The 23,876-nt window shown below is 44.8% G+C and overlaps 1 protein-coding gene across 1 annotated transcript in view; it reads left to right on the forward strand.

The window, feature by feature from the left end:
• The first annotated feature begins 2,912 nt into the window (after positions 1 to 2,912).
• The window catches only part of LOC135917198 (AB hydrolase superfamily protein YfhM-like), a 68,102-nt gene continuing 47,138 nt past the window's right edge, over positions 2,913 to 23,876 (forward strand). The window contains exons 1-2 of the mRNA XM_065450710.2: positions 2,913 to 3,086; positions 18,288 to 18,516. Coding sequence (XP_065306782.1) covers positions 18,328 to 18,516 — 189 coding nt within the window. The 5' untranslated portion in view covers positions 2,913 to 3,086; positions 18,288 to 18,327. The remainder of the gene's footprint in view (positions 3,087 to 18,287; positions 18,517 to 23,876) is intronic.

Consider the following 23,876-nt stretch of genomic DNA (forward strand, 5'->3'; position numbering starts at 1 on the left):
AGCTTCAAAAGGGTCCTAAGCAAATTTCGGCATTATATACAAACAACCCGTCTGTATACATGATCCCGAGACCATCATATTAGCAAAGTGTTAGTCTAATGTTTGTTCCGAAACAACTCAAAATTCAAACCAACGCCGGACGCCTTTAGTATAAGAGCAGTCAATGTTGTCACCGGCGCAAGTGACGCTGCAGCCTTTCTTTGATACCTCGTGGGACACATCCGCGCCGTCAGTGATAAGAACGTGGTGTAGGAGCCAACAGAAGCGCCAACAAATGGAGGATTCTTATGTAAGCGCTGTTTAATGCTCTAACTTGTACTAGGCAGCACTGAAGTACCTACGGGACAAAAAAGAAGGTGTCGGCTTCGTTATGAAATTGTTGCGCAACCTCCCAGATGCGGAAGTGCTGATGGCTGGGAAAGAATGTTATTTCGGGGGACCTGTGTTGACAATATTGAGACAACCCAAGAATAGGTGGCTAGACTTGCTCGCACCAATGCTTCCCATTTCACTTAGTTCTGTCTCTCGTATCACTATGCCATTTTAACAAATTAATTTAACGAACACACTCTGCAAGGTGCTTTAGAACCTACAGTGTATTACAAAGGGCAAAATAAACATGTGTTCTATGCCACAGGTGCAACGAATCGCTGGCGAATTGAAGGATACAGCGTCTGTGTCGCAGAGCAACAACAGATGGCGTAATCTTGTTAGCTCTTTCAGAAACAGCCAGTCACCTTTAGCGATTTCTGTCAGCGAACATCTCTGACTCCGCCATTTGGGTTTTTGCAGGCTTACATATCTTAGAATGCCATTCCAGACTGTTGGCCTGATCGCGGTGAAGACAGGCGCCTTTGCAAGATGCGGAGTTACATCGTTGTTGCTCCGCACACGCTTTCGATTGCAGTCAACCCCATCAGAGCGGTTCGCACACTGACCAGAAACATACCGGGATATGTACGTTGGCAGAAGTTCCTTCCATTTTCTCTTTCGCTAGTATCGCGCTACCTTGGCTTCGTTGAATCTGTATACCTACGCGAACGCAGGTGACTGAATACGATTTCGATAAGTCGGCCATCACTTTCGGAAGTGTTTTACTTTCAAGTTTGAGCTCTGTTTACTAGCCGAGAAAACACGCTAGACGAGAACCAGAAACACACAGGACAAGACAAAAGACTTCCACTGAATGTTTATTTACAAAATACATCGGATGCGAAGAATACGTCAATAAGCAGGTCATTTTCCTGATGGTTCCAGGTCACTCTCCCTTCAATATGATTATTGGAAAATGAGCTGTGGATAACCTGTTACGGCGGCTTGTTTATCAATGAACAAGAACGGCTGTTTTGGTCTCAGTTCTAGTCACACCGTGAATTCACCCCTTTCCAGTGAAGTAAACATCCAATCCAAGACAAGCGTCGCGTGGTGGGTGCTCCTTGTTGTCGTCTTGCATCTTTCTGGCGCTACTTTATTTATTTATTTATTTATTTATTTATTTATGATACCCTCAGGGCCAAAGGCATTACAGAGGGGAGTGGTGTTAATATACAAGCAAAACGTACAAGAAAAATACAATATTCGCTCATTATACAATGTTAGCTATATCATTGGAAAAATTACGTAAAATATTAGCACAATAACATGAAAAAACAACATTACAAATACCTTGTTTATACATTGTTGGCTAGAAGATTTCGGAAGTGATGGTTATCAGTGATAGATACAGCATCAGAAGGAAGGTGATTCCAATCGCGACTAGTCCTGGGCAAAAAGGAGTGAAAGAAATGCTTAGTGTTGCAAATGTCAATACCAACTTTGTGGCTGTGATCGATGCGATGGGATCGGTAATGAGGCCTAGAGATAAATTGGTCGCGCAAAACAGGATGATAGTAAAACTTATGAAAAAGAGTTAGTCTGGAAATTTGGCGGCGCGCAGAAAGGGATGGGAGAGCAAGATTAGACTTCATGGCAGTAATACTAGCAGTTCTATTATAGTTGCACAAAATAAACCTAACGGAGTTATTTTGAACAAGTTCTAGTGCCGTTACAAGCTTGTCCTGACTTGGATCCCATATCGAGCATGCGTATTCCAGCTTGGAACGTATTAGTGTTTTATACAGCAATAGTTTAAGTGACGATGGCGCTCTAAGAAAGTTACGACGTAGGTAACCTAACATGCGGTTTGCGTTGCTAACTATATGTTCAATATGAATGTTCCAGGTTAAATTAGTGGTAATGTGAATGCCAAGGTATTTGTACGAGATGACTGATTCTAATTGAACATTGTTAAGGTAAAAAGCCATGTATCATTCTGAAGCACGCATCAACTAGCTAAATTTTCTGCTCCGATTGCGCTTTTTTTTTCCACTGGTTTCATCGCGCGGCTCTACACTGCACATTGAAATTTTCGAGGTGTTCACGTGCGCTCGTAACAGCGCAGCAGTTGCTGCGATCAAGAGCATAAAAGACATGCACGGAAAGAACTACATAGGCTATAAGTGCACTAGTTATTTCTTTTGTTTAGCTCGCGTTACACGTTCACACTTCGAGGGCACATGATTGCGCAAGAAGGAACACCGAGGGCCCCATTTGTTATTAGTCGTCTCATATTATATATATTTATATACATATATCCTGGTGGCCATAACAAACAACCAAGCGCATTTCACAGTTGAGAGCATTGAGAGCAGAGGTAACGCAGTGAGGACAATAGAGGAGCCGTGCAGAAAAAAGCTGCACACCTGGCTCTAGTCCTGAGAGGCATTTTGCTGCCAGAAATACCAAGGGCTTGCGCATGCAGCTGCGTCGACGGTGCTGTTCTCGTTGTGGTGAAAAATTGAGAGACCTTTGTGCTTGATTTTCTCTTATTTGCTTACTTGTCACATTTTTTCAAGCAAGGGATACTGTGGCTTTCTTACGTCTCTTTCTACTGAGTATGCAAGCAGCCAACAAAGAACGCAAAAAGGCCTGGGTTGGCCTCGTTCTCGATGTTTCCGTCTCATAAGGCAATTCGAAGTGACCTGTTCACTGCCTCGGCCTAAAACTTGAAACGGCTTCATATCTCAGCATAGATTGCATCGTCCAAGGTAAAGCGCCGTACGGCACCTCAACTTTTTTTTCCTATTTAGATCAATCAATTTAAAGCTGGAAGAAAGTTGAACGCTACGACCCCGCGTGTAGGCTTCCGAGTACCTTATTTATTATTTTTACCTTTGTCTTGCCTAATAACAGATTAAATGAAGATGCTGAGTTATACATCCTGTTGCCTCTTGGCCATGAGGTATAGGTCCAAACATGTTTTTTTGGAAACGAAGATTCAAGTACCGGTCGTTGCCACATATTAAGGCTTCTGTGAAATACGTAGCTGCGCAACACAATTCATCGAAACGCCGTGGGCAGTGGTGATTTTACGAATCAACAAAAAACACGCATGAATATCATATGCGCACGAATGTTGTTAAGAACGAAGATTAGAAGGAAGACTACAGCTGTCTGTAGTTTTTAACGGTGTTACGTACTGAACGCTGCACTGTTATCAGTTATCAGTAGATTTCTAGTCACCGATATCCTAAGTGGGGGAGAAAGGACAGTTGTTCGCAGGAATAGGCAAGTTATCTAGGCAAGCAGCCAATTTAAGAAAAGCTCCTGTTTGACTTACAAGTCGTGCACACGCTGTAGTCCACTTTCGATATATCTTTTTTTTATTTGTCTACGTAGGTTGGAGCCTTCCTGGCACCTGTTTTCATTTGTAAAAAGGAAATTCGAAGGAGCTCAAATACATCATGCGCACATGTGCAGAATATGCGCGTAATGGATTCACCTTTTTTCGTATATATTGTAATATATTGCCTCTCACAATGTTAAAGGCCTTAGGAGATGCCTCACTCGACAAGAGGAACTGCCGTGCAAGCTGTACTGCAAGAGAGAAAGTAGACGTCACGTTTATTGCCGATTTCTGTACTTCCGCCCAGAAATCGCTAACTTCTTTATACAACAGCCATACAATGCCTCTATTGCTGTATTTTATATTTAAGGAGTATCAAATGTCGCAGTTTGCAACAGCTCCATAGTGTATCATCCCTTTTCGGACGGTGCGAGTGGCTACGTTTGTCACGAGAAAGTAATAACAGATAAAAAAAGAAACATTTCTTAGATTAAGGCCGCAATTGTGCTCAATACAGTGCTTGTTTTTATGGTGTGCGGCAGGTTCCACGTCAACGGTGATCTCGTCGTGAACACTTGCGAAACTTTTATCTGTCTATATTTTTGCAGCCTACCATATTTCTGCACTTGAAGGTATGATAGCTTCTCGATCATGTAGCGAGGCGGTTCTTCTTTTGGGCTGCGTTGCATAGAATATCGTTTATAAATTATTCTTCGTGTAGCCTACACGGTAGCACACGTTCCGAATTAGTGAATAGTGCCAGTCGCCTACTGGAGCCTCTCAATGTGCGGTGATTTTCTTGCCTAGATTTTTTCAGGCTGTAGTTCTTGCCGCAATTCACAGCTTTTTCTTTCTGAGCTAGAGCATATAACGCCAGGAGTACTGGAGATCTCGAATGAGTGGCAGAACATGCATGGAAAAAAGTCACCGTGAACCTAGCGCTGCACGATGCCATCCCTAATAAACCGCTTTGATTTCCAGCATTTCATCTCTGTAGCAACAGATTAGACATAAAGAAATACCTTTTTTATTGGAACTGAAATGGTCTTTTGTTGGTTTTGGCAATGTCACAGGCCATGACTGAAAAATGAAGCCTTAAGCAGATATAAAAAAAAAATAAGCATTCGCAAAGCGCAGTGAGTGAGCAATGGCAGTTAGGGCGCCATGACAGCTCCGACATCATGAGTCGCAGCGATGTTGAACTGCATTCAGTAGTTTAGTGCCGTGCCCAAAAAGCCGTGTAGTTGACACTGTGCTTGTGTTGTCGGAATTATGGGCTCATTCACAGTGCAGGGTTTCTGGAATAGCTCATTGCGGGCTATCTGTTTTAGGTTTCATGACCCAATTTGCCTGCGCATTCTGGAAACTACAGGACTTCTGTGAGCAAGTTAGGCTTGGCCTGAATACGAGTGGCAATGTTTATTGCAACGTGTGTTAGGCAGAATGCCTTCCGGGCGCGAGGCCCCTGGCGCGTGAGCTTTATTTACTTCAACTTCTTCTGAGAGTTGGCGACTGGGCCGTCAAAAAAGATTACGTAGGTCACACATATTTCCCTGTCTTGGAAGGAGTCGGCAGTCATGCTGCTTTTTTTTGCGCTTCCTTCGTGGTATTGCGTCGGATTGGCGCATGCAGATGGCGAAGAAACTTCCGGAGATGTCACGGATGCACGTTTTGACGAATCTGCCAGGGACGTAGGGGTTTCCTCGCCGTCTGGCTGGCTCGGAGGAGCTCCTCATCGCACTCTCTTCCAACGTCTTCAGGCGTATTGGGTAACGGTACAAGATGAGTTCTGTGGCATCTTACACATGTGCCATACGTTTCGACCCACTATGACCTAGGTTCTGTGATCTGACCTAGTAAACGATCAATACTTCCAGATGGTCCCACGAGGCTCGCATAATCCATGCCCCTTGGGGACCCTCATAGTGCATCTTTTTCTTTTGCTTCTGAAGGTGCTTATCTTCAAACGTGCGCAATGTGTAGTTAGGGAGTCGTGGAAGAGGTGTCACGGGAGCTACTGGACATGATGTGCGCAATTTTCTGCACATCAGAAGTTTTGCAGAAAGCAACAATTCTTGAAAGGACTTGAACGGCCGATAACCGAAGTCACATATGGAGTCTTCTGTTTTCTTCAGAGACTGCTTCAGGGTCTCTACGATAGCTTCTGCTAAACAATTTCCTTATGGGTACTTAGAACCCCATGTCACGTACTAGAAGTGGTAATTGCGGATGAAGCTCGCAAAAACGAAGCCTGGAGCTTCCTGGAATTGTGGCCTATTCTAAGCGACCAACACTTCTGGTATCCCGTATACCGAGAGAGATTTGCAGGGAGCAACCACCGCTGCTGCTGTCAGAGTACCAAGTCGGATCATGGTAGGAAATCTCAAATGATCTCCGAGATGATGAGGCGCCAGCGTCAGTCAAGGCAGAACAGGTATATTGCGACTTTTTGCCCGGGCTCTGCAAGGAACTCAGTGGTATACACAGGCATCCCATACGGAAAGCTTTAATCTGCTTTTTTAAGTCGGCTTCATTTGCTGGCCACAACAAGTTTCTGGAAGTTGCTTTGTGCTTGTCGATACCAAAGTACGCCCCACATAGCAGACGTAGAATTGGGCTCTGTGATTTGGCTGGTACTGGGGTGCGCAAACCAAACATCAAGAAGCGTTTACCTATCGTTGTGAAGCCAGTGCTCTTTGAGTATCGGATTGAAGTAGTGAGGTACTAGTCTACTGGAGCTAGTGAGTCTGCTTAGTTGGCAATAAATCGCGTCGGACTCCTCTCTTAACAGCTAACAGGCTAAATGAATTGGGAACAGAATTGCGGAGATCACGTGCGCAATAGAACCTTCGATGTCTTGTGCCAAGGCGGACGCTGTCGAGTCTTTCAAAAGTTGTGATTATGGGTTCCTCGATTGTGAGCTGTTAAACTGAGGTAGAGCCTCAGTTCAGGAACGACAAGGCCATCTTGGCCACTCCCCCGCAGGAACGTCTACATATGCAGGCGTTTGGTGTGGTGCGATTCCACGCACCCGAGAACACGAAGGTTGGACCCTCCCGCGCCTAAGCGTGCACGGCCTAGCCACGTGCAGAGAAACGGAATCCTGGGGGTTATGCCTATGGTGAGTGTTTGAACTGCTAAAACCCCTCGGCAGACGAACACACCCCTTCGGCCTCCGCTTCGGTCAGTCGACACCCTCGGAACGGCCCACCTGGCAGAAAATAGTAGTTGCCTTTTCCAATTCACCTCTCCAACCTTTGGCTTTCTCTCTTACTTTCCATGCTTCCTGTCTTTTCCTCACTTCCTTTTACTTCCAAATTTGCCGGCGGCAAGGGTTAACCTGGTTTATTTTAGGCAGACTTGGTTATGTTACGTCAGGCTACAATTGCTAGGTACAGCTGGCGTCTGAGTTCCTCAAGTTCTCGTAGCGTCCATATGTTGGGCTCGGTGGTGGGCGGCTGGCGTAGCTGCCGAAATAAAATGAGGTCTGCGTGGCTAAGGCATCATTTTCCCAATTTCTGACCATCCTCTTTCCAATAGAGGACTCACCAAAGAAACTTTTCAACTGTTGAGTCAGCGCAAAGAAACGTTCCCACGCTTCCATGTGCACATAGTCAAGATCCCCAAAAGTCAGTCAGAACCACTTTACCTGTCATTTTGGCTAAATGTCTCAGCGACTAGGAAGGCGCTGGCTACAAAGTGACTAAAATGAGCAGGGGCGATTTTTGTTTTGAGGTTCGCGACACTCAACAGCACCGTAAGCTCTCGAATCTTGTAGCTTTTCCTAATGTACCATTGAATGTTACCCCACATCCATCACTGAATACAAGTGGAGTTGTTACCTCTGATGAAGATCTCTTGAGCCTGAGTGAAGAAGAGCTCCTGGAGAGGTGGAAAGAACGCAAGGTTATTGAAGTACAAAGGATTGAGATCAAGTGGGACGACCAGGATATTCCAACTAAACATCTGATCCTCACCTTTGCGCCGAGTGTGCTACCGGCAACCCTATAAACAGGATACCTCAAAATTTCAGTCAGGCTTTAGATCTGAAATACCCGAAGATCTTTCAAGTGTCACAGATATGGGCATCGTTCGTAAAGCTGCCTGTGCCCACCGACCTACAGAAAATGTGGCAAACACTAAGGCGCCGACAAATGTAGCGGTGCGCTTCACTGTCCCAGCTGTGACGGTGGACACACAGCATGCTTTCCAACTTGCCCCGAATGGAAAAATACATATTCACATTAAAACTAAAACAAAATATTTAGTTTCGAGAAGCGCGGGAATGTACCACGGGATATGCTGACGGGGGGTGCAACGGGGCAAGGCTGGAGCCGACTCCTACATCGGCCCACAAAGGGTGCAGCTGTGGCTGTGCCACCAGCCCCCTTGGTGAACGCAGGCAGGGCCGCTTTGCTGTCCGTCGGTTCCAGGGTCTCGTCTCTCGAGGCGAAGCTCACAAAGCGAACACATCGCTCACAAAAGTGCGCGTCCCGCGCCCCACAAGAAGCAAAAGACACAACACCTACTCAGGCGGCACAGTCAGTGCCTAAGGAGCAGCGGCATTCTGTCGACCGCACCAGAAAAGCCAATCCTCGAGTCAAGGCGCCTGGAAAGGGCCGCATGAGCTAATCTTCGTCTATTGAACATATAGCATAAACAATTTTCTCATTATGCAGACACGAATAAGAATGTAATGTTAGAGAACTTCATGAGCTAGACGATATTATAGAACTATTACACAAACATAACCCAAAGTTGCCGTGTGTTCGGAAGACACATATGAAACCACGATGCACAAACATTCTCCCTCAATACACCACATATCGTAAAGATCGTGACGAGGCAAACCCCCTAGCCCGGCGATGCGGCAGTAGTTAGCGACAAGTCAGTAGCTTGTAAACAAGTCGACCTTCAGACGTCCTTTGAGGTAAGCCAGTTTGGACAATTCTATTTAAGTTGGTAACTGGTGTTCCATTTATATACCTCCAATGCATCTCGCGGAAACAGATTTCTATAGCCTCATCGATCAACTTTCCGAGTCCTGCACACTCGTAGTAGATTTTAACGTTCACCAAGGAGATCTATTATGGCTGGTAAACGACGACGGAAACAATATAAAAGACCAAGCTGATGCGCTTGGGAAATATCTCGAATGTTGTCTGGCTTCTACCATTATTGCGAATCATTCCTTGATTTTAAAGAAACAGAAGGACATAAGACACTAGAACGCGGATGGAGACAACACGAACCACACAACCGTCCCTTCGACATCGCCGAACTGAAAGCTGCCTTGATCGCATGCAAAAGCTTTGCTCCGAGAGCTGACAGGATCATGTACGACATGCTCAAATAGTTGCACACTGACACATTAATGACGCTGCTCACACTTGTTAACACAATTTGAACCGCCGCATACCTTCCAGCTACCTGAAAGGATGTTACAGTTGCCCCAGTTTTGAAGCAGGGCAAAGACCGATCCTCGGCAAGAAGTTACCGCCCAATCGTACTGACCAGCTGGCTATAAAAGCTGTTTCAAAAGATGATTAATCGCCGTCTGTTGCACTTTCTGGAATCCCACGAGTTGCCCGACCCACATCATTGTGATTTCAAGGAAGGGCGGTCGACAACCGACCACCTCGTACTAGGCTAACATTCGTGACGCACTAGCACATAAACAGTACTTTTTTTCGGTTCTTCCTCTCATGGAAAAAGCAGACGACATTACGTGTCGCTACAGAATTTTGTGGGATCTGTCAGGAATTGGTATCCGAGAGAACATATTAAACGTTAGTGAAAGCTACTTACCAAACCAGACATTCCCTGTTCGAATGCGTACTGCTTCGTCCAGGTCTATTATCCAGGAAACGGGCATACCGCAGGGTGACGTAACTACGTGTAACGTTTTTTATTCAAAAAAGTTAATTCTTAGTGCTCAATTATTCCGTGGAGTGTGTTTTTTCTGCGTATGTCAGTGATGTGTAAATTGGGTTTTAGTCGTTTATCTTGCGCTTATCTTTGCGCTTATCTTTGATGGCGGAGCACAAATGTTTAGGTGTGATACTTGTCACTACGCTCTCATTCCTTGCTCACATTAAGTATCACAAAGTTGAATGCATAACACAATGAATATTCTCCAAATATTGTCAGACACAGCATGAGACAGCGACAGGAAGTCTTGACTGAGCCTCTACAAGAGGTTCATACGATCACGTTTAGATGAATGGTGCCATGGTGGACCATTCTGCGGCACCAACTGCGTTAAAGATGCCGGATCCAATTAATAATATAAGGCGTCCGATTGGCCACAGGCGCCTTCGGGTCAAGTGTCTGGCGCAAAGCTGCTACGTGGAAATAATGGTCACCTAATTTGAAAAGGTCATGCTCCAGTTTTACTTATTCTCTGACAGTGAATTCAAACCCTGACCACTTGTGTTACGCGACCATAGCCAAAACCACATCTGCCATACTGTTTCGTAATCGACTTACCGTAAGAGAACCCGATCACTGCGTGTCAAAAGGCTAAGTGATGAAATAGGCATCCCATTCCCCGAACAACGCCTAAGGCCACCAGCAAAGCTGGTACCTCCGTGGCAGTGGCGGGTGGTAGAATATGACACGTCATTTATCGAGGTCACGAAGCGCGCTCCATAAATCAATTCAAATACACTTTTTTTAGAATTCCAGTAAAATATTCTAGGTTCCAATTTTACGCGCAGGCGAGAAAGTCACGTGATGTCACGTCTTACACAACTGTCCGTACCTCTTTCTCTGAGTTCTACGTTCTGCACCATTAGAGAAGTATCTTTACAACAAAAGCCTATGTTGTACTTTTCGCGGTAAGATATATTAAGGTTTTCAAACTGCAAAAGACAGTAGTATTTACCGAGATGTTAAGTGTTGCAAAAGATTTATACTTTTTAGAAAAGCACAATTATGCTGTTTGAGCATTATTCATTATTGGGCACAATTTATTCATGTCATAAGCATGCTATAGTCTGCTGTGTTCCTGGACATAGAGAAATAGTGGGAAAATCCAAGCCGGCAAAATCGCTACTTCAATTGCGTCAGAAGGTGTTAATCCTACCGCGGCTCTCCCTGCTGAAGATTTAAGCATTTCTTGCGTAAAAAACTTAAAAAATCATTGGCAAGGCTTGTGCGATGCGGAAACCAATAATTAGGTCTACGTAATAAAACCAGTTAGGCATTTGCACCTCCTCAAGAGAAACGTGTCACGTTATTGGCCTATTCTGTCGACTAAGAATGGGGCATGCGTATGGCAGCCACAATTCCTTGCTGACTGGTGATGAGCCTGCACCTTGTGGCACATATGGTAAGAGGCTCTACCTCCTTGATGTTTTGCTAGAATGCCAGAAATAACTTCTCCGTAAAAAGTACTTTCCATTAATTACTTTGTTTAGCCCAAAACAACGGACACAAGAGAGACGACAGGACAAGGCGCTACTCTCAGCTCTCAACTAGCCCGCCTAGGCATTGTGCTGCACTACTTTCCATGAGCTTACAGAGAGCATATTCCTCGCTATCAGGCAATGTTCCTTAGACCGGAGCTCTTCTAATGATATATTCTAGTTCATGTCATCATCCCTTCGTTATGTATCTTTTGTCTTTACAGCAAGCTTCACTAGTAATTTTCATTATTTTATTGCGCATACATTTCGCGGCCTTTGCAGTCGCTATTATATACGTTCCTTTACAGCCACTTAACAACCGATAGGGGAATTCGTTACTCCATTGCCAGATCATTAAGTGTGTCCTGGTGCGCTTTGGCATACTTAGCCTTACGCAACAAAACACCAAATCATCATCATCATAATCATCATCATCATCTATTTCCTTGAAGTGAATTTATATTCATTACAGCAGAAAAAAAACAAGATAATACCAAACAGCAAGTAGAAAGCACAAAAAAACAATATCGAGACCATTCCTCCTTGCGAAGGTGCATGATCAGCGGAGCTGAAACCATCGTGGTAGGAATGGTTGTGGTAAAAACTTTATTGCATCGCTCATTGTCACTTAGTAAAGACGGTCACAATAGATGTGCGGTCGCTGCCATAAACGTAAACTGATCGGTATGTTCGAAATTGCATACACATTCTCTGAGAATGTCAAATAGATGCATGCACACCGCTGGGTGGTAGGTTGGGCCGGATCGGTGCGCCATCGCAAGCGAAATCTCTCCAACACGAAACGCGCAAACCAGTCCTCCTTCGGTTCCGACACATCCACATTGAAATTACCGTCAACGGCCACAGTAGCAGTGTCATCGCAACTAACCGACGCAGAGTAGCGTGGAACCTTACGGGTCTATGAACCACTGCATTTTTTGCTTGCTTATGGATGTATGAGCAAGCGCTTGCGGGGGTATGAACCAGTGCTTGCGGGGGTATGAGCTATTGCTTACGGGGCTAGGAGCCATTGTTGACGACAGTGGTCGGCATGCTGTTCTATATGTTGTATGCGTGATTAAAACGAATGTTCGAACTGTTCGCTTCACTTTGCTGAGTATTTGTAGCCTCTGCCTTAATGGGCTGTACATCATTGAATTTCTGCTTGCTTGCGGGCGTATTAGCCAGTGATAATGATAGTTTTTTATGTGCGGACACAATATTTTATGGCACCCTAGCCATACACAGCTCCACTGTGAAAAGCCTCTTGCTTCAACGCGCACTAGGCAACCAGAACACAGCGCACACGAAGCTATCAGCCTTCGGCGCAGAGGTCCCTATGTCTAATCGTTTTCAACATAAGGCCCGCGCCGCCACGCTCAGCCATGCCATACGCAGCCGCCACCGGAGTAGAACGCTCCCACATCCCCCCTTCCCTGTGCCTTGGTCTTCATAGAAGCCGGTGCGCTTCCTCCCCGCCGTCCTCCCTTGCACGCGCGAGATTCATTCACCGTCCTCGGCTCACCTTCGCATGCTTTTACTCGCACATACTAGTGTGCCAGTGCGTCAACAGCAATGGCACCTGCGGGGATGGCAGTAGTGACATGGTGGACCGTGACAGATTTGGGACGCCTACACACGATAGAGCTGATTACGAGGTCGGAGTCCAAGGCCCAAGTCCAAGTCCAAGACCGTCAGACTCAAAGGCTGCCGGACTCCAAAGCCTTCCATATGCGACTTTCACAAGAGCCACTAAAGGCCTCTGGTTGCCCCTAGGTGGTATCGGCCTACCGTATGGCGCCTCAGGATCAGGACAAGGAGCAGAAACCCCAACAGCAGCAGCTGCGGCAGGAATGGCTGAGCCCTCAGCTCGGTGAATCTCTCCAGGGACAGTCGGGGTCGTCCTGGTTTTGATAAGCCTGTTTGAATCTGGACGGGATCCCGAAGACACCGACCTCGACACCAGTGATCTTCGAGCTCCCTGCCTCTCTCAGTTCAAGCGCCTCTTCTCTCTGCTAATACCTCGTACCTCTAGTCCCGGGTTTCGTGCCAACTTCTGATTGGGTGACGTTGTTTCTCCCTCGTCCGACAGCTCGTGCCACAGCCCGTCAACATGCTTTGTGCCAGTCACTCGAGGTTGTTCGGAGCCGCCGTTGTTCCGTATTGTTTCGTCGCCACATTTTTCACCAGTCCTGGATTTAGGGCTCCAGCACATCGCGCTACACTCATTCATTACAAAGGTGACCTTGAAAGTGCATAGGCTACAGTGAGGTCTTTGTCCCACACGTAGACCATGATCACACGTAGTAGTCGCATGCGCATTCGCTGAAGTCGTGGAGTCAAATTTCTACTCGGCCCGAATCCAAAAAGAGAGATGAAAGGTCTGTGATCCGTCTCTGGTTGAAAAGATATCCCCAGTAAGTACTCTTGAAACTTTTCGCAAGCCGAGGTGAGAGAGAGGCCTTCTTTTTCTGTCGGAGCGTAGAGCCGGGCTGTTTTATGGAGCATTCTGGCAGTGTAAGCGACCACTGAGAAGGTGCTAAGGAGACTCGGCCGTTGAAGAAGACGATGTAGGTTGTGCAATGTGTTCGCTTTAGGAGAGTGTGTATGTTTCCCCGGAGTTTCTAGTAAGAGCGGCGTGAATGTTATGGCGTGCGTTCGATTGCTAAAGTTATGACTCGTATAAATGCATGGTGGTCACTAGAGTAAGACAGTGACACAAGATGTCACATGGATGTCCATGTGGTTTGCAGCTGCATCTCTGTCCGTGTGTTAGAGGCATCTTTAGGAAGCTAAGCGTCTATTTCCTATTTTGAGATAAATTTTGCATCGTGGTACTTCCCACGTTTCCATCGTTGTGTGTTTTCTGTTGGACTCACATGCCTTGGGAATGGGGGCTAATCTTAGGTGTTGTGTAGCCTTGTGCCAGAACTCTATAGCGAAAGCGAAAGGCCCAATTCGCAGCAAATACTGGATTGGTCAAACCACACTCTTGTCTCAGAAACTAATCGCACATAACAATGAACCTTGAAGGAGAAAAGCAATCGATGTCGAAAAGGCACCCCACGCCCAAACCATGGTTATTTAAAGAAATGTTTAAGGGGAGGTAATGGGAGAAACAGACGTCCTTGAGAATGTTGATTTCTTTTCCGTGAAACGCCTCCAGTTTTAGAACGATAACCAATTTGTGATGAAGCGGGAGGCTCTTGCCATGCTCCATGGGAGGTTTAGGGGCACTAAATTTCTTGATAGAAGACTAACCAAAATTCCAAATTTAGGGATGCGCTATAGCGTAATGATGAATGTCACTATTCTGAAAGTACCTGAATGTGTTCAATCGCCCATTCGATTTCTTAAATTTTCGAACGAGTTACACGGAAATGGAAAGCAGAACAGTTGCTTTAACACACCGACAGTGACGAGCGGCTCTATAATCGCTGGAAAGAAACAATAACTGTTACCTGTGAAATGTATCCTCCGCCAAACGACCACGTGGAAAACTTCGGCGAATGACAGCGAAGGTTAAACCTGCTTTCATTCAGTGAAGCACGCATCTTGCTTTTCGTTAGTAAACATCAATTTTCCAAACTTCATCCTTCTGCGACCTCAATTGAAACTATAGTAAGCATCAATGTTTTGTGAGTACAAAGTATAAAATGCTGAGACATGTAAGTTCTGTAACTTTCATCCACTCACGAAACCTCAGCCGCCCACGAGAACATTTCTGCCGAGTAATGCGCATCTGCAATTGTTTTCGAATCGAACAAGAACTGCTTAGAATATGGTCGTGAAAGTTGGGCAATGTATAATAATTAGCACATTTGAGCAAGTTTTATTTCAGGTCACTGAATATCTGTTGCTACTGGTTACCTAAATTTACGGTTATCGCACATAGCACATTAGAAAAATGATGTTTTCTGCTTCACATGACTTACATTTCTTGCTTTACTTCTGCAATCAACACCATGGTGCTAAACAGCCTTGTCGCCGTGCTTCTGCGCTTCAACCTTGCTTTGCTCCGCTTGCTCCCTTTATCACTTACCTATTCAAGCCAGCTAACACTTGGACAAAGAGATGCGGTCTATGAGACAGGACTTGGCGCAGGGGCGTCTCCTACGGAGCACCATAATCGGCCGAGTGCACAAAATTCGTGGGTACTCGTCTCAACGTGTGCACATGTATTTTTAAAGCACGTTCGTCTTTTCAAGCTCCACGGCTATTTAGCGAAATGAACAACACTGCATGTGTCCAGGGAACTCTTTAGCACACGGTGCATACCTTGGGGTTCACTTGCTTACGCTGTGCCGAACCAGTGAGCCTATAAAGAATTTGTGGAAACACATCAGTCTGGCAGAAATTTATCCAAATTTACAAAAATTTTTAGCAAGAACAGTTACAATCTAAAATCTCTAAAAAAAGGCGTAATTGCCGTGTTTGCCATGGCTACTCCTAATAAACCCGGTAGTCCTTTGTTAGAACTAACTCACCGAGTACAAAGAAAGCGAAGGGCAACTTCAGTGAGATACTGTGGAAGCCGACGCAAATAGAACAAGCGACATTCGCTGTCGAAGTTACGCCGGCTTTTTCTTGCGCTGATGTACGTGTGATTGTTTGCGCCTGCTAAGTTGTTGTTTTTAATTACCGTTTTATTGATTTAGATTAAAGCAAATTCATTATTACCTTGCATAGAAAAGAAACGAAGTACGCCGAGGCGCATCGCTTCCAAACTCTTTAGTTAAACCTCCTTTAATTCTGCCTAAACAATTCTTAAGCACAGCTCTTCAGTGTAAATAAAACTTTCTGCATTTAACCTACTAGTATAAAGGCAATAATTCTCGTTTTTAAATTGGGAACCTATCTTTATATGTTCGTTGAAGATCTTTAATTTCATATAGTCTCCATCAAAATGTTGTATTGCAAGAGAAAGATCAACACGATAGTGAAAGAAATAAGCTGCGGACAACAGTCTAAGGGCAAACTGGAACATCTGCTTATTGAACATGTTTTGCGTCATCTGAGTATGGTTGCACAAGACTACTGTACCCGCTGCATTGTCGCGCTTGACAGGGTATATGGCGTGCACTTAGCGTCAGCGGTCGAGAATGAATAGTTTTTTCTTTCTCGGTAATGCTCGCACCCAATGACTATCATGTGCATGTGACTTGATCCTGTAAATATTTTGAATGAAAGAGTACATTTTGACATCACTACACTTGCGACGAACTGAACTTTCATGACGTTCATAATAAGTAACCGCTAAACAGCCTAATTCCACTTGTTTCTCTTGTGATCCATAAATTAATTTTGGGGTTTTACGAGCCAAAACCACATTTGATTATGATGCACGCCATAGTTGGAGACTCCGGGATAATTTTGAAAACGTTCCTACAATGCACGGCACAGGGGCGATTTTTTTTTGCATTTCGCCCCATCGAAATGTGGCCGCCGCGGTCGGCATTCCATCCCACGGCCTCGTGTGTAGCAGCACAACACCAAAGCAGCTAAGCCACCACGGCCGTTTCTCCCATGTGATACATGGGCTCACAGTTCACTGCGATAATCCAGTCCGAACTATCTCAAGGTCAGGTCTATAGTGCGTTTTATGCATACTGTGTATTGTAGACAAAATCATGAGAAAGAAGTACCAATGTTGATTGATGCGGCGAAGCTGTGAAGTCGCTGGGTATTTCAGACAACGGGATCAAGATGATAAAAAAGATTCGAAGATGAGTTATTTCAGCATTTCATCCAGGGTAATTTTCCCAGAAGGGCAAACATTTTAAAAGGACTCTGGCAAATAGTAGGAAAAACAATTACGGAAACTATACATACTTTTAACAGAAAGTCTCAGACGATTCATTGTAACACATCGACCGTCTAACACGCCATCTGAGAAGTTCATAATGGTTTCCAGAATTACAAAAAGCTCAGGCTACTAATTTCCGCAGTGTAATAAAGTATGAACAGCTTAACCCCGAAATTCGAAACAAAGATGCAGAAGTGTGCAACTGTCAAGCCCTTAGCAGATGTTGTGCGTTATGTGGCATGTTTAAGTCTGATTATGGGGCGCGCACAATCTAAGCGTCCTGGCCCAGCCGCACCCTCGCTAGCATCATGCTCTCTTCACGAGGAAGTGTAAACAGTTTTCTAGAATAAAAAAATTCTCCACCTTGTACGGGTATTATTTCCTAGCTTATAGTTCTATAATTTACACGCAAAGAACTTGTCCTGGAATTTATTCAAACAAGCTGGAAGTTTATGTGAATGCGTAACCAGTCGAAGTTAAAACCGTTTTGAAGAATGTTAGAGAATGCCATTAGTAAAAAGTAAAACTTAGTAAACCAACAACGAGTTACACGCGCACTTCCCCTCCAAGAGCAACAATGACGAAGGAAAAGGGCTTTAGCAGAGCCATCGGCACTTTAGGACTTCGTTACTGACACCTGTGTCTACACATTTATTGTCTACACAGCTGCGCTTAAGCAAAGCTAGGTCCTGTGGCACGCATGCCGGGAGGACAGACATGCAAAGGCTCATGCACATTGCGCACCCATACACTCAAAACACAACTTTTTTTCACACATGTGTATCCGCACAATCGCTCATCATCGTCACTCTTCTTCACTCGATTTCATTTACATAAAGTATTAGTAGCGAAAATTTGCGTTGTTTACTTTCTACGCTTGTTTTTTTTTCATTGTTCACGTTTCGTTAGGCCGGAAGGTATAATATCCGTCTTACTAAAGTAGTAGTACAAGATTTTCTTAAAATAAAGGCACAGGCGCTGTGGAAGCAAAAAAAAAGCATTACGCAGTTACAAACAAATTGAAACCAAAAGACAGCTTGAGTAATTTGACAGAATACTATATTACTCTAAGTTTTAGACTTCGCAGAGCACACTAGTCCTGTTTTGATGGCAAAGTAACACCAGCGTTATTCGTGACGACGCTGCCAGCCGATTGTAACTGAAGTCCGAGGCGGGGTCGCCACACGCAAACAAGCATACTTTATGAAGCGATTCACTCTTATATCAGTTGGGCCCACATAACTACTGATGCTCAGTACAGCTCTAATGCGCACCGATTGAGCAGTCAGCACATTGAGACATGTATAATAAAAAGGATTATAGTTTATTCTCACTAATACAAAAAACATTTCATGCTGTACGTGCCTCTAAATTGCATTTTTAAGATGTTTTGTGTCTTTATTTTCAGGTCACTTTTTTTCAGGAAGGCTTATTCCCATTCTTTAAACATGGTGGCTGCATCGCTTGCAAAAATAATGATCGTCGCTATCGGAACTAGCATGTGGGTGTGGATGCAAGCTTACGTCAAGGTTCAAGTTGTTTTGCACGGAAAATCTATCCTCACGCCTAAACCTCGGAAAGAACCACCACAGTTAACGAATGAAACGTTTGGAAGGCATGAATACGCAAACCTGACCGTAAGTTACGCTCATTTTACTGGTAAATGAGTACTGTCATGACATTTCCGGCTCCCAATTTTTTGTGGGAAACGAAGGGCAAGGACCTGGAAGTTCTAGAACAAATACCACAAATACGCGCGCGTTCAATATTTTAATATAAATCCTTTTCTCCGGCGAGTTTACGTTTCGTTTCGCCAGAGTTGGTTATTTAATGTCGTCGAAGGTGGTCACATGCGAGCAGGATATCACGACGTTTTGGTCCTAGCTCTCTCTCGATCGGTCGCCTCCTCTGCTGCTGCTCATTGTGAGGCCCCAGAGTCACACAATAGACGACTGAGCGAGGCAGAGCGAGTGTCAAAATGTCGCGATGTTCCCTTCGCTTCTCGTCACCCTCTGCGTCGGAACGTCGTGACGCATACTCCTGAGTAACGAATCTGAAACTGGCTAAAAATATCAATTTTAATAAATCGTTTACGGTGCTCTTGGGTACACTTGTTCTTCTGCGTGGGGAATGATGTCCAGTACCTTAATTTGCTCTGAACATGAAAAGTCGAAAATATTATGGCACTAATACTTTAAAGTGATCAGATATTCAACTTGTTATGTGACGGTGTATAATATCGCTTGTCAAGTTCTTCTTTTACGCCATGATGTCAAAAGAGTATTCTCGCTTAAGACGCCTAATCAATTAAAAATTCTCTTTCTGCAACACACAGGCCATTCACCGCCTTCTATAATATCCGAAAAAAGGCGCAACGCTTGTTAGATGGATGTTCATCCAAGGCCTCTTACGTATCCGACTTTCGATCGAATGTATAGCAATAAAATCGTTTGCCTTCACACTGCTCCCGACCACTGCTAGCGACTGCTGTTCAATTTGGCAATGGAAGAGATTGAAAAAAAAAACAATATGCCCTCGAGGAACATGCAAGCTGAGACTCCCTGCCGGAAGTTTTATAACGTGCGGTTAAAGACGTTTCGTTCGCGTTGACTGCACAAGCAACCGTTTTCATTGTCCAGAGATGGAAGCACACCATATTTCCAGAGTACAATAAACGATGATATCAGCATATGTGGAACTGCTCAACGTCAAGATTGTGCTTAAATATTTTGCAGCGATATCTGTTATGTGTGATCTCCTATAGTCGCTTTGGTGTCTGTGGCGGGCGCCCGTGTCCACCAGTGTCCGAGGCTAGAACCTGAAACTGTTTTGAGAGAAACCAAAAGAAATTAAAAAATGGGTACTGCTGAAAGTGTATTTGAGTTCCAGGCCCACAGAGTGCCAGTTGGAGGTTTTTAGCCTCCTACTGTTACACACTTACGCTTACAATCTTACAATCTGTATTGCAAGCAACAAAATCCCAATAAAGAAAGGCGTCAGGCAGGGAGATGCGATCTCTCCAATGCTATTCACAGCGTGTTTACAGGAGGTATTCATAGACCTGGGTTGGGAAGAATTGGGGATAAAAGTTAATGGAGAATACCTTAGTAACTTGCGTAGTAAGTCAGGGGACCAATCGCAATGCATGCTCACTGACCTGGAGAGGCAAAGCAGAAGAGTGGGTCTAAAAATTAATCTGCAGAATATTAAAGTAATATTTAACAGTCTCGGAAGAGAAAAGCAAAAGTGAGATATTTTGAAGGGCTCAATAATAAAATGAAAACTAATCCCAAGTCGTTCTGGCATTATATCAAGGAGTGCGGATCTGATAATGTTGGAGTCAGCGAACTGAATTTTAACGATACGGTTATAGTCGATGAGGAAGCTAAAGCCACATGTTTAAATACGTATTTCCAATCCGTGTTTTTGCCTAAGCATGACGCTCCTTCCCAACGGCACCCAAGCACGTTTCCACTGATGCCGCCGGTGGAACTGAGTGTTCGTGGTATCCGCTCTCTTCTTGAAAGCCAAGACGAATCCAAAGCAGTTGGTCCTGATGGTATCTCTCCTCGTGTACTGAAGCGATGTGCTGCGCCCATTTCGCTTTACCTTTACATAATTTACACTAAGTCCCTTTCAACAGGCACTTTACCCGATGATTGGAAAATTTCCCATGTTGTTCCGGTTCATAAGGGTGGCTCAAAAAAGGATGTAACAAATTACCGGCCCATTTCATTAACATCGATATCATGTAAACTCTTTGAACATATCCTATTTAAGCACATATTGACCCATCTTACAGATAATAATGTTCTGATAAATGAGCAGCACGGTTTTCGCAAAGGATTTTCTTGTACCACGCAACTTATAGAGTTCTTTCATGAGTTGGCTTCCAACGTTGACGAGGGTGGGCAAACAGATTGTGTCTTTTTAGATTTTCGAAAGGCCTTCGACACCGTGTCGCACTCCCTTCTCCTCGTCAAACTGCAGATTCTAAATTTTGACCAGAATGTACTAACTTCGATAACCAATTACTTGTTCGACAGGCGTCAATGCGTGCTTTTAAATGGGAGGTGTTCATCCTATGTTGGTGTAACGTCAGGCGTGCCACAAGGCTCCGTCCTTGGGCCGCTTTTATTTCTCATTTTTGTTAATGATATTTCTGTGGGTATTTCATCGCGCATGCGTTTATTTGCCGACGATTGTGTTTTATATCGGCAGATTAGGGACGCAAGTGATGGCGTTTCTTTGCAGGAGGATTTGGATCGTATTACAAGGTGGTGCCAGAAGTGGCAAATGTCGTTGAACCCGAAAAAGTGTGTGCACATGCGTGTTTCCAAAAAAAAAGAAACCAATTGAGACATCTTACAGCCTGAATATGTATGTCATTGCTACTGAACCGACATGCAAATATCTTGGTGTTGTTTTATCGCATGATTGCTCATGGAATGCTAATATTGATTATGTTGTTGGTAAAGCAGCAAGGGCTCTTAACTTTATCCAACGGAACCTAAGATGGGCACCCCAGAATTTAAAGAACACAGCCTACCTCACCTGTATTAGACCGATTTTAGAGTACGCATGCCCTGTATGGGACCCGATGCAGGCCAGGTCTATAGATAAACTTGAAAAAATTCAGAATAGAGCTGCGCGGTTTGTTTTAGGGCGGTACAAGCGGACAGATAGCTGTACCGCTATGAAAACGGAATTGGGTTGGGAATCGCTTTCTTTACGCAGAAAAAAACTGCGGTTGAAGTTTTTCTTTTGTATTTTTCATGGTAACACTGGAATTGCTTATAATAACTACTTGTATCAACCCAATTACATATCCAGTAGAAATGATCACCGACACAAAGTGAAAGAGTACCGTGCAAGAACAACTATGTATTACAATTCCTTCTTTGTGATGACCATCAGAGATTGGAACCGGCTGCAAGAGACGCAAGTGTGCTGTATAGATGAAGAAGTGTTCTATTTAAGTCTGTAACCCCCCCCCCCCTGCTGTAACGCTTTACTGGCAAAAGCGGGGCACTCACTGAATAAAGAATAAAGAATTTACAATAGGTAGTGAGGCACTAGAAGTGGTAAGGGACTACATCTAATTAGGGTAGGTAGCGACGGCGGATGCGGATCATGAGACGGAAATAATCAGAAGAATAAGAATGGGCTGGGGTGCGTTTGGCAGGGATTCTCAGATCATGAACAGCAGGTTGCCATTATCCCTTGAGAGAAAAGTGTATAATAGCTAGTCTTACCAGTACTCACCTACGGGGCAGAATCCTGGAGGCTTACTAAAAGGGTTCTACTTAAATTCAGGACGACGCATTGAGCTATGGAAAGAAGAATGATGAGTGCAACGTTAAGGGATAATAAGAGAGCAGATTGGGTGAGAGAACAAACGCGAGTTAAGGACATCTTAGTTGAAATCAAGAAAACGAAATGGGCATGGGTAGGACATGTAATGAGGAAGGAAGATAACCGGTGGTCATTAAGGGATACGGACTGGACTCTAAGGGAAGGGAAGCGTAGCAGGAGGTGGCAGAAAGTTAGGTGGGCGGATGAGATTAAAAAGTTTGCAGGGACGACATGGCCACAATTAGTACATGACCGGGGTTGTTGGAGAAGTATGGGAGAGGCCTCTGCCCTGCAGTGGGCGCAACCAGGCTGATGATGATGATAATGACGCAAATTAGACGATGCCCGAACGCCTTATCTCCCACAAAATTGAAGGCAGATGATTCTGTCGCCAGGGCACCCGATCTGTACACCAAACCGTTGTCAGGCTTAAAACCACCGCCTGGCTCCCTTCTGATTCAGATATGCATTCACTTGCGGTAACATGGCCCAACCAACACCACCTAGATAGCACAAGGCCTGTTTACTCTGATGCATGACGCCACACTCCATGGCGCCAAATTTCCATTGACAGGGTTGGCGTGATGAAAGCGAAGACCTCAAAGTCACCGTTGCCTAGTCCGGAGCGTCGCCATTAAATTCTATGGCAGTCGGGCCAGGTAGCATGACGACATGGATCGGAGTGAAAAGGCCTTGTGCTATCTAGGTGGCGTTGGCCCAACACGGCCGCCGGCAAGGACATGCGCTGAAGCGCTTTTCATATCCCGCTCGTGGTTAATACAGAGAATCGTTCGAGCACTTGATTAGGAAATTTTCAACTTCGTGCAGTCTCCTCTCTGCGCTGCAGAGCAAGTCCGTTTACCTTTATCGTTAAACAACTTTTGCTGACTAATTACTTTCGGAAAGTTCCCGCTTCAAGTCGATAAGAAGACCACAAAGTTGCTGAAGAATCTTTTTCCCAATCACGGGCCTCCGCGCTCACAAGTTGCGAGCTTCGTGTGTCGTTTGTGGCATGATGTGCTGAGCTCTTCTTCCGCTTCCCCTTCTATCTGATCTCTATCCTCTTTAGGATGGTCCGTGCGGTGTTTCTTTCACAACCAAATTTGAAGCCTGCTTTTCTTTTTCTTTCCTGTGGAGTTTATCGGTTTTCATGAGATAAGCTACAACAGCTAGGCAGAAATCGTAGCTTTCCAAAGCAGTTCACAATCTAGTGTAACCACAATGAGCTCAGTTTCCTTTTGCTAAACCTTATTGCGCCGAGACCGCACATGCGGGCCACACTCTGTCGAGTCACCGACGTAGCGGTTTGCGCACCTAGGCTGCCACTGCATAGTAAGAGCAATTATTCGAAACTTCTGGATAGAAACTGCGCACCGCGGCAGCAGTACGAAATTAAAAGAAAAAAAGGAATTGTGTGCGCTTTCTCTCGAAGTTCGAAGCAGCCACGGTGGAAGTCAGCCCAACATTGTGCACTAGAATAATAGCATTGTTTCGTGTGCAGAGTAAATATTCCCTTCTGGACGCAAACAATCTGCTTGTAAAGCCCGGGCATCTTCTCGATCTCGAGCTGTTCTCTGCAGTCCAATATGTCGCGCACATGCATGCTGCAGTGAAACTGTTTGGTTTTCTCTTTCAATAGAAA

Source organism: Dermacentor albipictus, chromosome 7, assembly GCF_038994185.2.
Source record: "Dermacentor albipictus isolate Rhodes 1998 colony chromosome 7, USDA_Dalb.pri_finalv2, whole genome shotgun sequence".
Classification (NCBI taxonomy): Eukaryota; Metazoa; Arthropoda; class Arachnida; order Ixodida; family Ixodidae; genus Dermacentor; species Dermacentor albipictus.